This window comes from Cinclus cinclus, chromosome 17, assembly GCF_963662255.1.
Source record: "Cinclus cinclus chromosome 17, bCinCin1.1, whole genome shotgun sequence".
NCBI classification, from domain to species: domain Eukaryota; kingdom Metazoa; phylum Chordata; class Aves; order Passeriformes; family Cinclidae; genus Cinclus; species Cinclus cinclus.
This window is the reverse complement of record NC_085062.1, coordinates 1,029,100-1,044,686: the sequence shown is the minus strand read 5'-3', so window position 1 is coordinate 1,044,686 and position 15,587 is coordinate 1,029,100. Positions and strand designations below refer to the sequence as shown.

Here is a 15,587-nt window from a genome sequence, read left to right as displayed (position 1 = left end):
AGCTTCTGTTGGAAACTTCCTTGACCTGGAGTGGGCAGGACCCACATGTCCTGTTCCCTGACCTTCCAGAAGTGTTGGGAGAGCCTGGAGGACAATAGAAAAGTACTTCTGTCTATCAAAAGCTCTTAAACAAATACACCTTTTTAATTAAAAAAAAAAAAAAGAGTTCTAATATGACGCTTTTTTTTTTTTTTAATCTGCTTTCTATCCTTCCTCTGTGATTCCATGTGGCACTGCCTTCAGTCATCCCCACCAGCCCTGCGTTTCCATCCTGTTTTACCCACAGGAGAACAGATCAAAGCAGTGTAGCCCAGCCTGCACTGAGTAACTCCAGAGCCAAGTTGTCTGGGACCTTATTCCCACCCTCGTCAGTGTGAGCCGGGGTCTGCTGAGGCACCACACAACCTGTACCCTTTTTGTGTGAGGGGCATCTGCTCAGCAAATCAGACCCTCCCTGGGGCTTGCTGGAGTTGTAAATCATAGCAGAGTCAGTCCATCTGCATCTGTTCTCTGAGGCTGAGAAACCTTGTGTATTTATTTATTTTTTAAGTGACACCGTGTGAGGGAAGGGCAGGGGAAGCAAAGGCCCTTGCTCTCCTTTTTCTTCTGTTGTGGCTGAGCCCAGCTGAGCAGTGTTGCTTCCTGGAGATGTAGCTCTGGAATGGCTTTACCTGAGCACGACACGAGGATGAGTATCATTAACCCACAGAGAGCACGCCTGATGTCTGATGCAGAGATCAGGAGATCTTTCTCCTGTGTAGCACTAGCTGGGAAGTGTTGCCTTTCTCTGTCGGGAGTAATCGATGATGCTGCCTGGATGGATGCCTGACAAGAGTTGAAATGCAGTCAGAAGTACAGGACAGAGTGCAGCCTGAGCTTTGCTCCTGCTGTCCTGCCCTGTCCTCTCTGTGTGCTGCCCCTTTTCAGGAGCACAGGAGCAGAGGAGAAGCATGTGTAGGGACGTGGTTCTCGGGGAGGAGAGCAGTGCTTTTCACAGTGCAGCTCCTAAAGACCTGCCAGTGTTACTGATGCATGTCCAGTAATAAATATCAACCCTGGAGCACTTTGCAAGGCTTTGTGGTGGCTGCTCAGCCACCTCCTTAGGATGCTGTATGGACTTGTTCAGCCATTTGTTTGTGGCGTACCCACAAAGGCTTACAGCAGCTTTCCAAATACAGATGGAGATTGGATCTCAGCCCAGAACCATTTTGGAATTGCAGTTTTGCTACTATTGTTATTCTTTTTCTTTCCCCAACAGTTAGATTTGCTCAGTTACTGACGACACTGAGCTTTAGACAATATAAAATCATGCATCTGGACCAGACCCGACCAGTCTGAAGCTCAGTGTGTTGTCAGAAATCTTTTATCAGCACATGCAAGTGGTTTGCACCATGCATAAATAAGCAACTTGCACAACTAAACTAGAAAGTTCACTTTGTCTTTGGGGTGAACACCATAGAAAGGAGTGGGGTGGAACCAGCTTGAGGACAGCAGTGGCTGCTGCTCCAAGCAGAGTTCAGTGAGATTTTGCTGACGAGCCTCCCAAACGCTTCTGCTCAAAGGAAGGTAAGGCTGAAGAGCCAAGAGCTTTATCTGCAGGTGCCTTGTTGAACGTTCCAGACCCAGGATGGACAGCAGCAGCTCAGACAGAGGGGCTGAGTGTCCCTGGGACATGCCAGGGACTGCTCACTGCTCCAGGCACAAACTCCTCCCTGGGCAGGAGCTCGGGGCTGGGACTCCTGACATGCAGCCCTTGCTTGCCTGCAGTTGGAGCTGTTCAGTGAGAAACATTTTCAGGATGGTTCCTGTCCCAGAGTGAAGCTGATGCAGAGACACCACAGAAAGAACAAGCAGCCCATCTAGGGGTGTGCTCTGAACAACTTCCTGCTATCCTATGGGATATTAAATGTATTATTGGGCTCCTTGTGACTTCTGCTGCACGGTGCTTTTGGGATCGATCAAACAGTCATTCTGAAACAGCCTGGTGTGAACTAAACCTGCTTCCCTATTGCCATTCAAGTTAATAGGTGGAAAATTAGGCCATGCCATTCACAGTGCTAAAATGAAGATGCTTCTGCCCCTTTCAGCCTTTTAAACCAGCCTCAGGTGGTCTGAGGGAGAACCGTGAAGAGAGGGGTGGGTCAGGTATTGCAGCAAGTGGTAATGCTTCAGTCAACAGAGCTGTTAGAGCTGTTCTCTGAGGGAACAACACAGAGAAATGTTTGTATTGTGTTCTCTGAAGTTCTTTTTGCAATCTCATCATCAAATATTTTACCTGAGTATGAGCAGTGCCTAAAGCTGAGAGGGGATAGAGGCTGGGAGCAGTTCAGCCCCTGCAGCTGTGGTCACATCCATCTGTTGCATTAGCCTGGGGACATCAGCAGTGCCAGCTGATAATCTTCATTTGAATTAAATGGTGTTGGGAATGGATAAAAGGGAACAGATGATAATATAAATATATTTTCAGGTAGGGAGATGCATTTCCACCGTTTCTGATGCTCATTAGGGGTGATGAAATAGAATTCTGACAGGGTGGGAGCAGGAGCTGGGATCTGCTGGGTTTGCTGTTAATTTCTGCAGACAGACCAGCTCATTTAGTAATGTAACAGCTCCCATTGCTCACCACTTAATGTATGATTAATGTGCCACAGGATTTCCCCAGACATTTATGACACCTTCAGGAATAGAAATGACAATGACTTTATCACATGGAGTCACTTCATACTATCTGCATCTCTCTTAATGATTTATATATCCAGGAGTGATTTTATCACTAGTACTCAGTAACATAATAAATGAGAAAACTCAATGGTCTGTAAATTACAACACTGATTAAAGAAGTGATTACTGATATAACTCTTACACAGCTATGATAATGCTTGCTTATATTTCAGGACAGCATTTACATATTAATGATAAATCTACTGTAGTGTTTAGAAATACTTTACAGCTTTAATCAAAATGTAAACATTTATAAACAGATAATGTTTATTGCAGAGGAAATGAGTCAGCTTCTGTTACTCTTCAGTGGGTGAAATCTACTGCAGAGCCAGTCTTGAAAGCAGCATCACCCCCTGATGGAGGTCATCCTCAGGGTAGAGCTTTGCTTGGCTGCTGGCCCCTGTGGAGACCAGTATGGGTTTGCTGGGCTCCTCTTGACGGAGCTGGGAGGGAGCTTTGCTCATTAAGAATTCTCCAGCACTGCCAGGGGTTTGTAGCTCTCTGTGTCACAGACAGAAAATCAACCTCAGGCTTCGTAAGTGGCAGCCAGTCTTTAGGCAGCACCTCCAGCACAACTGTGCCTCCTGAGCCAGGGGAGGGTTCTGTGTTCAGCTGCTCCCTCTGTAAAGGGCCATCACTGACGTGCATGGAGAGAAGGGAACCTTTTCTGTTTGTTTGGGTTGAGCAGCCAGGGGAGCTTTTTTGTCACAGTGATCACCTTTTCTCTTCCCCTGTCTCTTCCCCCTCTCAGGTTTCTGACAGGTGTGACTATGTTTTTGTCAACGGCAAGGAGATGAAAGGCAAGGTGAATGCTCTGGTGAACTTCACCTATCAGTACCTGAGTGCTCCCCTGCAGATCACGGTGTGGGTGCCACGCCTGCCCCTGCAGATCGACATTTCTGACACTGAGCTCAGCCAGATCAAAGGCTGGAGAGTCCCTGTTGTTTCCAACAAAAGGTGGGTTTGAGTCACTGCGTTTCATGGGTGATGTGTAAAAGGAATGCTCCCAAAACACAGCGAGCAGCATGGAACCCCCAGCTTCGCTCTGGGCATCTGCAGATACAGTACAGCTTCAGAAGCTGTGGGACCTCTGCTTCTGTGCGCGTGTTCATCTTGGGCAACAAAATACAGGGTGGAACTGTGGTAAGGTCCACTGGCAGAGTCGTTGTTTGGAGGTGGCAGCACAGAAGTGGCACAGTCCAGTTGTGCGGTCCTTCGTGGTGTGAGGTGGCCAAGAGTCAGTGGTAGTCCAGAAATCCAGAAGGGAGGGAGGGCTCTGTGGAAGGGGGCGCTCAATTTTCACTGATGTTCTTGAGCACGTTTCCTTCTGCTTTGCTGTGTGCTGCCCCCAGGCCGGCCAGGGACAGCGATGACGATGAGGAGGACGAGCGCAGGGGCAGGGGCTGCACCCTGCAGTACCAGCACGCCATGGTCAGGGTGCTCACGCAGTTCGTGGCCGAGGACTCGGGGCCCTGGGGGCAGCTGAGTTACCTGCTGGGCTCGGACTGGCAGTTTGACATCACGGACCTGGTCAGGGACTTCATGAAGCTGGAGGATCCTCACATTGCCAGGCTGCAGGAGGGCAGGATCCTCGTCGGCCGGGAAGTGGGGATGACCACGATGCAGGTACTGCTCTGGGCAGGGCTTTGGGGTGGTCCTGGCACTGCCACGTGCTGCCCACAGAGAGCCTTGGTGTGGGATTATGTGTGGCAGTCCTTACTAAAGCCAGTGCAGAAAGGTGAGCAGAGCTAATCTGTTGGGTAGGAGGAAGGTGGAGAAGACTGCAGTGTGCATGAACTGGCTGGCTGCAGTTCCCTAGGCAGAGCAGCATGGTCCTTAGTTTCAGCAAAGGGAAGCATGTTCTACTGTCCTGATGTTCCGTCAGAAACAGAAAGAAACAGAGGAAAAAGCATTTCCAAGCCAAGAAATGAAGGACAAATCCTAGTCTGGTAACCTCCACTGGAAGCAGTTGGGAGTTCCCATCCCCGTGGGAAGACAAAATAACAGCAGAAGAGGATTTCAAATCCACCCTTGTGGTGAGATGATGCAAACAACACAACTGGGACAGGACAGCTCCCATTCTGGGATGGTTCTCAGCCATAACCTCTCCACTCAGGTTTTCTGACCCTGCTGATGAAATCAGACTCCCTTTTGCACATGCTCTTCATTTCTGTGCATAAAGCTTTGGACACAAGAAGGGATGGTGACCTGAAGAAAGGCTGTATTAATTGGTCAGCCTTTTCCCAAGTTGATTCTTCTGTGTTTCTCCAAAGGTTTTGTCTCCTCTGTCTGACTCCATCCTGGCAGAGAAGACGGTGACTGTGCTGGATGACAAAGTGACCATCACAGACCTTGGGGTGCAGCTGGTGTCTGGGCTTTCTCTCTTCCTGCAGCCCAGTGCAGCCACCAGCAGGGCCATTGTGGCCACAGCTGTTGCCCAAGAGGTGCTTCATACTCCTAAGCAGGTAATGTGCACTCTGAATTTACTGGGATGGGGCAGGATTTTATCAGGGTAAAGTGCAGAAAGATAATTCATAGCAAGTTTAGAATTTAGACTTTAAGTGTGTCCACGTTAATTGCTTTTCCCTACAGATATTCTGACTCCTGTCACTTCTTCCCTTCCAGTATGGACTTCATCTGCAGTAAAAGTTCTAACTACACTGAAGTTGATGCTGTTTACAGTTTTAATGCCCTTTCTTTAGCTAATGAACCTGTGTTGTTTTCACTGCACAGGCAGTGATCCTGGTTTGCTGTAGGAGCCCTTGTTTTTCATCCGGGAGAGCGCAGAGCTCTGTGGGTCACAATTTAATATCTTGAAGAGCTGTAAAATAGAGGCAGAAGATGGCCACATACATTCCTTTTCTCTCTGAAGCCATGACACACTGCCAGGCTCATCTCTCCTTTTATTTTTCATGTGGATTTTGGGTTTTTCATCACCCAGTGTATGTGCTGATCTGAGCTGAATCCAGCCAGTTCCCATCTCTCTAAAGGGGGTCTCTGGAACAGCTTGTCCCAGGGCACAAGCTCTGTGGAAAAGAAGCTTGGAGAACACCCCCAGATCAAGTCATTCACACTCTGGCCCAGAAGAAACCCAAGGGTCAGGACTGCTTCCTCCTGTTGCTTTGAGAATGGGGACCATGCAATTAAATCTGTCCACAGCTCCTCCTCTTGCAGAAACTGTTTTTCCTCTCACATAGATAGGGAGAGATCTCAAGTCAAGTTTTATGGCCCATTTTCATGATTATTGCTACCTAATTTTCTGGAACATAAAAAATAATTTAGTTTGTTTTATAACTTAGTGACAGCAAAATGTCCAAACTAAAAGGACACGGTGCCCATCTGTTCCATTTGTTGCATCCTGTAAACATAAGAATCTTATGTAATTAACCCATTTATACCCTTCTTCAGGGTATAGAAACCACACCTGGCGTACTGTCTCCAGACAAAGACTGAAAACAAAAACTGGAGCATTGCTGTCCTGTAGGACAGAGCACCATCAGAGCTGTGGGTTTCACTGCAGAGAAAAGAGCTTGTGAGTCCTGGAGAAGCTTCTCAGATTTACAGGTGATCTGTCCTGAGGATGAAAAGTCATTTATCAGATGATGCCAGGGGTGCCCATTGTGACACCTCTGTTGTTCATGGCATGGCAGTACGATGTGAAATGAATTCTATTACAATTGTCACTGCAGCTGGCAAGTTAGGAAGTAATACAAAAGAGTAAAAACGGGGTTTGGGTTGAAGTTATGTCTCCCAGCATCTGAGTTCTGAAATTATTGTAGTGAAACGTTTGGTTGAAGCTGCTGTTCCTCTGCATTGCAGGTTGCTGAGAGTGGCACGTTTCACATTTCTGGTGCTGGAGTGGGGATGGCAGGCCCTGGTTCTGAGCATCTCCATCACCAAAACCAGCACAGGAATAGATTTCACACTGGGAAATAAATGGAAGGAAAAGGTCTAGGAGTGACCTCCAGAGCCACAGACAACTTTTCCTTCCATTTGCAGTTTGAATGAAGGATATTGCATTTAAATCACTTTCCCTTAGGAAAAAAATAATGCAAATGTGGGAATGTTTGTGGCTAAATTTTGCAAGAAGTGACTCATGGTTTGGAGTGCATCAGCTGAGATCCTGACTGAGCTGGAATTCTGAAGGCAAATGCTGAGTGTTTTCTGAAAATCAAACCCATTTGAAAGAGGGTTTTTTTCCAAGGAGACAGCCCAGGACTAAGCCTGTACTTGAACACTGTGAGGACTTCATAATATAAGTGCATCTTTCCCCTTCTAGCAAGTTTACAAAAAGGCCCAAAAAACTCATGCAAACCTTACTGATGCAACTGAAAAACAAAATTCAGAGGTTTTGCTGTAGCTTTCTTTCAATGACCATAATGACTGGATTACTTTAATCATAATGACCCTTCTGCACAGGCAGCACAAAGCAGCCAAAACACAAGTCCTGAAAAGTTGGCAGTTCCTCCACAAATACAAAGCACTCTAAAGAAGATAAGCCAATATTTTTTTTACCTTGGATCGTTTAAGTTAGATGCCTTTATCTGTAGCTGAGCAACTAATTACCTGCTGTGACAAGGTGACCTTGAGGGGTGCTGAGCCCATCTATTATTTTTTAATCAATAGGGAGCTCATTGGCACTGGAGAGTGGATCAGTGATTTAGGTGCCTAAAAACAGGCACAGGTTGACCAACACTTAAATATCAGAGATGAAGTATCTTCTGAAAATTTGGAAACTGTGAACAATCTAGTTTTGGTGGCCATCTGCTCAGGTAGGAAAGCTGTTCCATTTGGCTTGCTGACGGTTGTTACATCAACACTGTCATCTTAAAGGCTTCTCCAAAATGTAAACAGAAGAAATCCTACAGTGTTTAAGTGTTTCCTGGTCTAAGTGAGCTTCAAGAACTCTCAAAGCTCAGCTGGCTCTGCAGGGAAACTCAGTCATACCCAGCTTCTTTGTCACTGTAGGGTATTGCATGGGGTCTGAGGAACTGAAATGGGTCAGTGAAGAAAGAAGAAAAGAGCCTTTAATAAAGAGCTCTGTGCATTAATGTGTATCCCAGTGCTGCTGGGGAACTGCAGACATTTCCTCAGGGAGAAAGAGCAATGCTGGTGTTTCCTAAAAGCCAGGTTCTGGTGTTTGCCAGGGGTGCTGCCTGCTGACATCAGTGACATGATCCAGCCCTGGGGCTGGGGGTGTCTGGGGATGTCTGGGGGTGTCTGGGGATGTCTGGGGGTGTCTCCTCTCACTCTGCTGGGAGGGCAGGGTGCCCAGCCCCCCTGGGCAGGAGAACAGGCTGGGGCCATTCCCCCTTTTGGATGGGCTGGCTGGTGCAAGCCAGTCCTGAGAATTCCCTGACATCTCCCAGTTAATAACAGGTATTAGGGGTATTTGTGTGGTGTGGGTTCATTACCCCATCCTGGCAGTGGAAGTTACACTTACATTGTATTTATATCTTCTTCACATTGTATTTATATCTCCTTCAAGCTGACAGAGCAGTGGAATGGCTCCCAGGGATGACAAAGGAATTCAGCAGCATGGGAAAGGGAGAAGGGATGCATTGTTAGATAAGAATCCAAATTCTTCCCCTGCAAATACAAGCAAATTCCCACTGGAAAGGAATGCCACATTAGCAGATTGGACAAAAAGGAGAGACAGAAATACACAGTGGGGGAATTCATGGTTTGAATTAAGATCTGAGTCTTGGCTGCCTTTCATTTCCACATCATAACGATCAAGCCCAATTCTTACTACACAAGCCACAGGCTTAAAAATAAATGCACATGTAATACTTTGATATTTCATGTGATAAAATTGCTAGGGAAATCCATTCCAGCATTCAAGTCCCCAGACAGAACAGTCAGAGCTGGTCTAAGAGAAGCTGCTGAGAGCAGTGTTCCTTTGCCTGTATTTGAGGGAGGGGTGTATTTGTATTTGTTTTCTGCAGAGCCAACCATTTCTTTCCTCTGATGTCCTGCCTCACTCCAGGACCCTTGCAGCTGACCCCAGCAATTGAGGTCTTACTTACAAATACTTTTATTTGTGCTATAGTGAACGAAGACCATTGAAAGGCCCCTTTATTTGAGCATGGAATAAAATCAAATATCTGTTTCAAAATCTGTGTTTCTAAGCAGCAAAATTCTCTAAAATGCAGCCAGTTTATCCAAGAAGATTTATCAAATGGTATCTTTGGACTGATAAGCCACAAAGTCATTCAAGGCCAGAAAAGGTGATGGGATTGTCACAGATCAAGAGCTGAAATCACACCTGTAATAGGGGAAGAGAGCAGCAAAGGCACAAGGGAAAATTTAGACAAAACATTTCTTTATGAAGTTTTTTATGTGCTTGAGGAGAGCCTGGTGATAATCAGCAGTGGTTGAAGCCGTTTCTACATTCTGGACTGGATTTTGGTGTCATTAACATGAGCTAATGACCATCGTGTGGCTCAGTTCACACCCAGCCAGCACTGCAGACCATCCTGGCACTGATGGGGCCATGGATGGTTCTGGGAGTGCAGTGAGCACCTCTGTGTGTGTCTGAAGGGAAGGGAGAGGAAAAGCTAGGAAAGAAAGGATGGAAAGCAAGATAATCCCTCAAACTCTTTGTTTATGCTTGATAATTAAAGAGCAGAAGCATTTGTCACCTCAGTGCTGAGGGCGTGAGGTGAGGGGCAGCAGCTTTGCAGGTGAGAAGGCTCCAATCCATCTTCATCTTCTGAGAGTAACTGGAGGACCTTGTCAGAGATTTGGAGGGGATTTATTGATGTGGTACACAGGATTTGCAGAAACAGCTCCTTGAAGGACATGACACTAAATCATTTCCTTTTTCTCTCTAAATCATTTCCTTTTTCTCTCTTTTCTTTTTAGCTTTTCAGAATTTATAATCACTTGGGAAATTCACTTCCTTGCCCTGCCTTTGGCTTTCCTTTAATGATGCGAAGGAGAGGAGATGATCTCTTGCCAAACAGAATATTTGGGCTGATACAATATATTTTGGCAGGATTTTAAACACTCTCCCTCTTTCTCTCATTTGTTTTCTTTCCCTTTTAATTAATGTTGTCCATAGTATGGGCATAACAGCGTTTTGTTGTGGAATAAAAAAAAGGTTCCTCCTATGAGGAAATTCTCTTGGAAATAAAAAACGTCAGTGCTGGTAGGAAATAACGGCTAAGCCAGTGCACACCTCTGTTATCTACAGTAAATCACATGTGTGCCTACAAATTTCAGCTGCCTGCCATCTCATTTTTCTCTGTCTCTGCTTCGTAAAACCAGGAATGCAGAATTGTAGAGCAGTGGTGTGAAGAATAAAAGTTGCTTTGAAGTTGCTGGCAGCTTTGTCCAAATGCACAAAGGATTTAGTGACATAGATCCCTTGGCAGGAATGTGGAGCTGTGGATGTTCCCTGCTTGTCATCATTTCCAGCCCTACCTGTACAAAATCCTGCATTTCCACTTTCTCACCCCCAGTGGCAGGCAGAGAGGATGTGCTGGGAGCGATGCTGGTGTTTTCCCTGGCACAGATTGATGAAAAGCCAGGGTGTCCTCTCCAGTGGGGCTGACCTTTGTTTCAGGGAGAAGGAAGGGAACAGAGTGCTGAACTGCCCGAGGAGGTGAATCCTTTTCTCTCTGCACATGTCCGTTAAAAAAACGCTTTGCTTTCCTCCAACCAGGGTTGCTCTGCTGTAGGTTTCTGTGATGGAAATTCGAGCTGTGCCCTGCAGCTTTGTGTTTGTCTGTTCAGCCATTGCAGGGTTGTTTCTCTAATGAAAGATCAAATGTTTTCATTTCCTTATGCAGTTCACCCTTCCCAGCTTCTGAGTTACCCTGGCTCCGTTTCAGCTCTTTGAAATAAATTCGAATCGCCAAGAACTTTGCCTTCTTTCCTGTTGTGCCACAACTTATTTTTCTTCTTTCAGTCCCTCGAGTACTTGCTGATGGTGCTTTGGAAATCAAATATTCAGCATGGCCCAACCTTCTGCCCAGCTAAATGCCCCTTGCTGTTTTCATTGAAAAGCTTTAAATTCAACTGGAAGGGTAGCAATTCTCTTTGTTCATAACCATAGCATAACAAATTGCAGCCAATTGAAAACCATATTAAGTTGTAAATTTGTATTATGACTGGACATTAACAGGGTGGCAATGTTTTTCCCCAGTGCTAATTTTTCAGCCCAGTTGTTCTGATGTACCCAAGTGTGAAGTTATTAAAGCCATTTGTGGTTGAAGTGTGGGAAGGAAAGAACTTCACTTTTGTGGGAAGTTGCACTCTGGCAATCTGCCTGGCCGTCTGCTGGCTACACAGGCAAGACATAGAACAAATGAAAAATTAAAGAAATGTCCTGCAAAGAAAGCTATTGAGATGTGGAGAAGTAAATATCTGTGTCATCAGGATGGGATTTCAGGTGGCAAAGAGCTGACCTCTGGCTTTGTGTTTGCTTCTGATGATGACTTTTAACAGTGCTACCTGCAGAGCACAAAGACAGGCCAATTGAACCCAGGATATTTGTGTTTTTATTGTAGAGGTCATGCCAGAATCCCCATCTTCGTCTTCTTGGCACAGAAATTTGGTGGGCTTTTTTATTATCCCAAGGATGAAGTGTGTTTTATTTAAAACAAACCTTTCTCTAGCAAAATGGCAATTGTTCTGTGGGTCTTTTTTCTTTTAGATTAATCTTCTGCTCCAGCCATTTCCAAGATACTGTGGTAGCTCCTTACTCCTGCTAAGATACTTATACCTTAATTTGGCAGCTCCTCATGACACCTGTGCATGTGGAACACCAGGAAAATAAGTGTTCTGTCAAGTGCCTCCAGTAATTTTTGTCACTTTTGGCTTTTGTACGACAGGAATGACTTTTCTTACAGAGCTTGTAAATTCGTAGCTTACTAATGGGTACTTTGGTAATAAAGACATCTCGTATTGATTACTTTCTGAGTCTTTGTGCAAAACATTTGCAGGGAGGGTAACAGTGGAACCTTCAGTGAGAAACGTGTCCAGTTTCCTGCCCCATCGGTCGAGGCTTAGTTTGCTTTGAACGCAGAGCAGAGTCACCGTGTCCCATTTCCTCCAGCCGCCGGTCAGAGCTGAGAGATGGATGGATGAGCTGGTTTGCTGAAGGGCCTGTCTTTAACCATCTCCCTGTCCTTTCAGGAGGCTGTGGTGAGCAGCTGGATCCAGTTCAGTGACAGCTCTGTCACCCCTCTGGACATTTACGACCCCAAGGACTTCTCCCTGTCGGCCGTGTCGCTGGACGAAGGCGTCGTCTCCGTGCGCCAGAGCCCTGCCCTGGGCTGGCCCGTGGTGGCGGCCGAGGGCGAGGGCCAAGGAGCGCTGGTCAAGGTGGACATGATGATCTCTGAGAGCTGCCAGAAGTCCAAAAGGAAGAGCGTGCTGGCCGTGGGGAGCGGCAGCATCAAGGTGAAGTTCGGGCAGAACGACGCGGACGCGGCGGCGGGCGGCGATTACGACGCGGACGAGATCGAGAACCACGCGAGCGACCGGCGCCACAAGGGCTGGGAGCAGGAGCGCCAGGGCCAGGACGGGCACCACCACGGCAGCTCCACGGCTGACGGGGAGGAAGGGCCCCTCAGGAAGGTCAGCACCACGGCCAAGTCCATCCTCAGAAATAAAGTCGTCAGGAACAACCGGCTGGACGGCGGCAAGCTCTCGGACGACGGCCAGCTGCAGAACATCCCCATCGACTTCACCAACTTCCCTGCGCAGGTGGACCTGCCCAAGGGTGGTGCTGGCATGGAGGACAACGACCTGGTGCAGACACCCCGGGGCCTGAGCGACCTGGAGATCGGGATGTACGCCCTGCTGGGCGTCTTCTGCCTGGCCATCCTGGTGTTCCTGATCAACTGTGCAACATTTGCACTCAAGTACCGCCACAAGCAGGTGCTGGTGGAAGGACAGACCACCATGACCCACTCCCACGACTGGGTGTGGCTGGGCAACGAGGCAGAGCTGCTGGAGAACACGGCAGACGCGTCGCCCCAGCAGGACGAGCGCACCACCGTCATCGACCGGGGCGAGGAGAGCAACCAGCTGCTGAATGGCAGCGCCCAGAGGAACGTTCAGAGCCAGGTGCACAGGGCTGCAGACCCCGGGGGGAGGCTGGGCAAGGAGCACAAGGTGGAGCCTTTGCACTCGCCCACGTCCAAGAGGAAGAGGGTGAAGTTCACCACCTTCACCACCATCCCGGCAGACGACGGCTGCCCCACCGTCAACTCCATCCTGGGCAGCCATGACGATGACATTAAGTGGGTGTGCCAGGACATGGACCTGGGGGACTCCAAAGAGATACAAAAATACGTGGGGAAGTTCAAGGACAAAGTGTAGCTCCCCGCTGGGGTTTTTCTGGGTTTAACCACACCTTGATGCCTTCAGTTCTACAGTATATATTGGGACGGGCGAAGGGGAGGGGAAGGGGTTGCCAGGAGAAGTGATGAGGCAGTTCTTAAAATCAGGGAAAGAAATTTGCCAAACTGTCCGTGGTTTTTGTTTTTCACTTTGTTCTGTTGGGGTTTTATTTTGTTGTTAGGGTTTTTTTTTTTATTTTCCTATGGTTATTCTGCTACTCGTGGACTTAGGAAGTGGAATACAAACAGCAGAAGGGAACAAGGAAATGGTGTGACCAAACGATGAACTGGGCAAGATGAGGTTGTGAAAATTCATTTTATGGGTCGTACAAGTAATGATAATAGTAATATTTTCACAGTACCAAAAATATCTGTAAAAAGAAATGAGAGACTATAAGAGCATGAAAAGAATAAGCAAGAGGCAAACAATACCTTGTTCTGGTTCCAATAAAACATCATAGTTATGGACATGTGACCCACAAGGAGACTTTTTATATTGGCACTCAAGCTGTTTCTTTTCATTCCCTCATTTGAAATGAAGATGTATCTTTGGCATTACATGTGAAGGACAAAGAAATTACCCGTTATTTTCATTTTTACTTTTCCATTTGTCTTGTAAATTGAAACAGAATCATTTTCCCTCTTGTATTTTTCTTTTAAATATCTTGAAAGCAGGAAAATTTAAAATTCAGTAAGTTCACGGCGGGCCAAGAACATTCTGTCCCTAAGTTAGCTGTAAACAGTCTCCTGTCATTTAAAGAATTCAGGGGATAAGTGTTGACTAATAATTTTCACGTGGTGTCTCTTCTGAAAGCCTGAGCCTCCATTCCACCCTAGCTAGAGAGATGTTCTGTTTGGAAAAATTTTAATTTTCCTCTCAGGTTTGGATTGTTTGCTTAGTTGCTCGTTTTAAATCTCCACAACCAAAGTTCCTGTGTTTCACCAAGGGAAGAAGGTGCTGTTTTTTTGTTAGATTTTACAAGCAATGGGAGTGCCCCTCTGGTTCATCAGAAATGTACCTGGAACTGAGACCTTCACAGGCCAAGTACCTACAGCCTGGACTTGGGCTGTTGGGTGGGGTTTTTTTTCTTTTTTTTTCTTTTTTTTTTTTTCTTTTTTGCCAGGTTCATGAATTCCTAATTTTGTGCTGTAATTTTCTGTTTGTTCTGATGTCACCAGCTCTCATCAAGCTGTGAAAGCAAGAAGAAGAATGGACAGAAAGACCCTGATTGCCCCCAAACTTTTAATTCCCCTTGAACTGGGAGAGCTGGCCTCTGGGCACACTGCTGGGAGGGAGGGAGGGAAATATTGCTGAACCAAGGACAAGAAATATCCAGAGCAATTTTACAGATTTTTGGGTTTGTTTTTTTGCCATTGGACCAGCTAAGACTGAAAACTTGAGACTAGATTATAAATCTGATGTTTTGAATAAACAAATACCAGCCCAGTAATAAATTGGAAGGAAATACAAAATCGAGATTTAATTCCTGGTGTGAACTGGCAGAACTGTGTTGACTCAGTGCCAGTTCACATTGATGGAGGACACAGATCAAAATCTGTTCCATGAGGAAACACTGTCCTTCCACAGCTCTCCTAAGTGAAAGGAGGTGGTAGAGCCAGCCTTTGGAAAGCAGTATTATGTCCTGACTGATAGCCAGAAGCACTTGCATCGTCCTGTCTTTGCCATGTATTTCGTTGTTTTGGGGTTTTTTTAATTACTAAACTCCATAGTTTGTTTGGTTTGGTTTTTTATCTTTTTTTTTTTTTTTTTTTTTACTTGGACAAAGTCAATCCTGCCACCCAATAACATAGATGGACGTTTTAACAAGATATGCCTAGTATGCATTGTAGACTGAAAGAATGTAATATTTATTTATACCTGTTATATGAATTGTAATTAAAATGCTTTACACAGCTTGACAAATTAACCTCTCTTTCCTCAGGGGGGGCCTCCTGTGTCATTTCTGTGAAGTGCTGCATCCACTGCCCTGGAAGATGATTGAAGGCACTCTCTGGAGGGAGGATAGAGGTGCAGGAAGGATTTTCCCTGCTCTGACCGACCCTTCCCTGCCCAGGCAGGTGGGGATGGTGCTGCAGGCAGGAGCAGCTCAGCCAGGCACAGGGCAGGGCAGTGCCACAACCCATCTTCTGCACCCCCTGCCTCCACCAGCACGAGCAGCTCCTCTCATTCATTAATTGGTTAATTAATGATGTGGCTCTTCCTGGGAAAACACTGGTGTCCCTGAGGTGGAGAAGGCGTTTACAGTGTGGAGCTGCAACAGATAACAGCAGAGGAGTGAGAAATGCAGTGCTGGAGCAGAACCACCGTGCTGTGGTAGCACAGAATGGAGCAGCCCCACCTGTGCAGCACCACCAGGAGCCCAGGGCCGGTGGCTGGACAGGAGCAACGTGACCAAATCGTGGGGCTGTGCAGGAGAGGACAGGCTGGATTTGAAAAGACAACAGAGGGAGGTAAAAAAATAGGAAAAACTGAGCCCTGCCTTGGCATTC

The 15,587-nt window shown here is 46.6% G+C and overlaps 1 protein-coding gene across 1 annotated transcript in view; it reads left to right on the top strand.

Moving 5' to 3' along the window:
- The window catches only part of TMEM132C (transmembrane protein 132C), a 119,428-nt gene extending 104,096 nt beyond the window's left edge, over positions 1 to 15,332 (top strand). Inside the window, exons 5-8 of the mRNA XM_062504084.1 lie at positions 3,473 to 3,678; positions 4,074 to 4,347; positions 4,995 to 5,186; positions 11,866 to 15,332. Of these exons, the coding sequence (XP_062360068.1) occupies positions 3,473 to 3,678; positions 4,074 to 4,347; positions 4,995 to 5,186; positions 11,866 to 13,056 (1,863 nt within the window). The 3' untranslated portion in view covers positions 13,057 to 15,332. The remainder of the gene's footprint in view (positions 1 to 3,472; positions 3,679 to 4,073; positions 4,348 to 4,994; positions 5,187 to 11,865) is intronic.
- Positions 15,333 to 15,587: the final 255 nt, after the last annotated feature.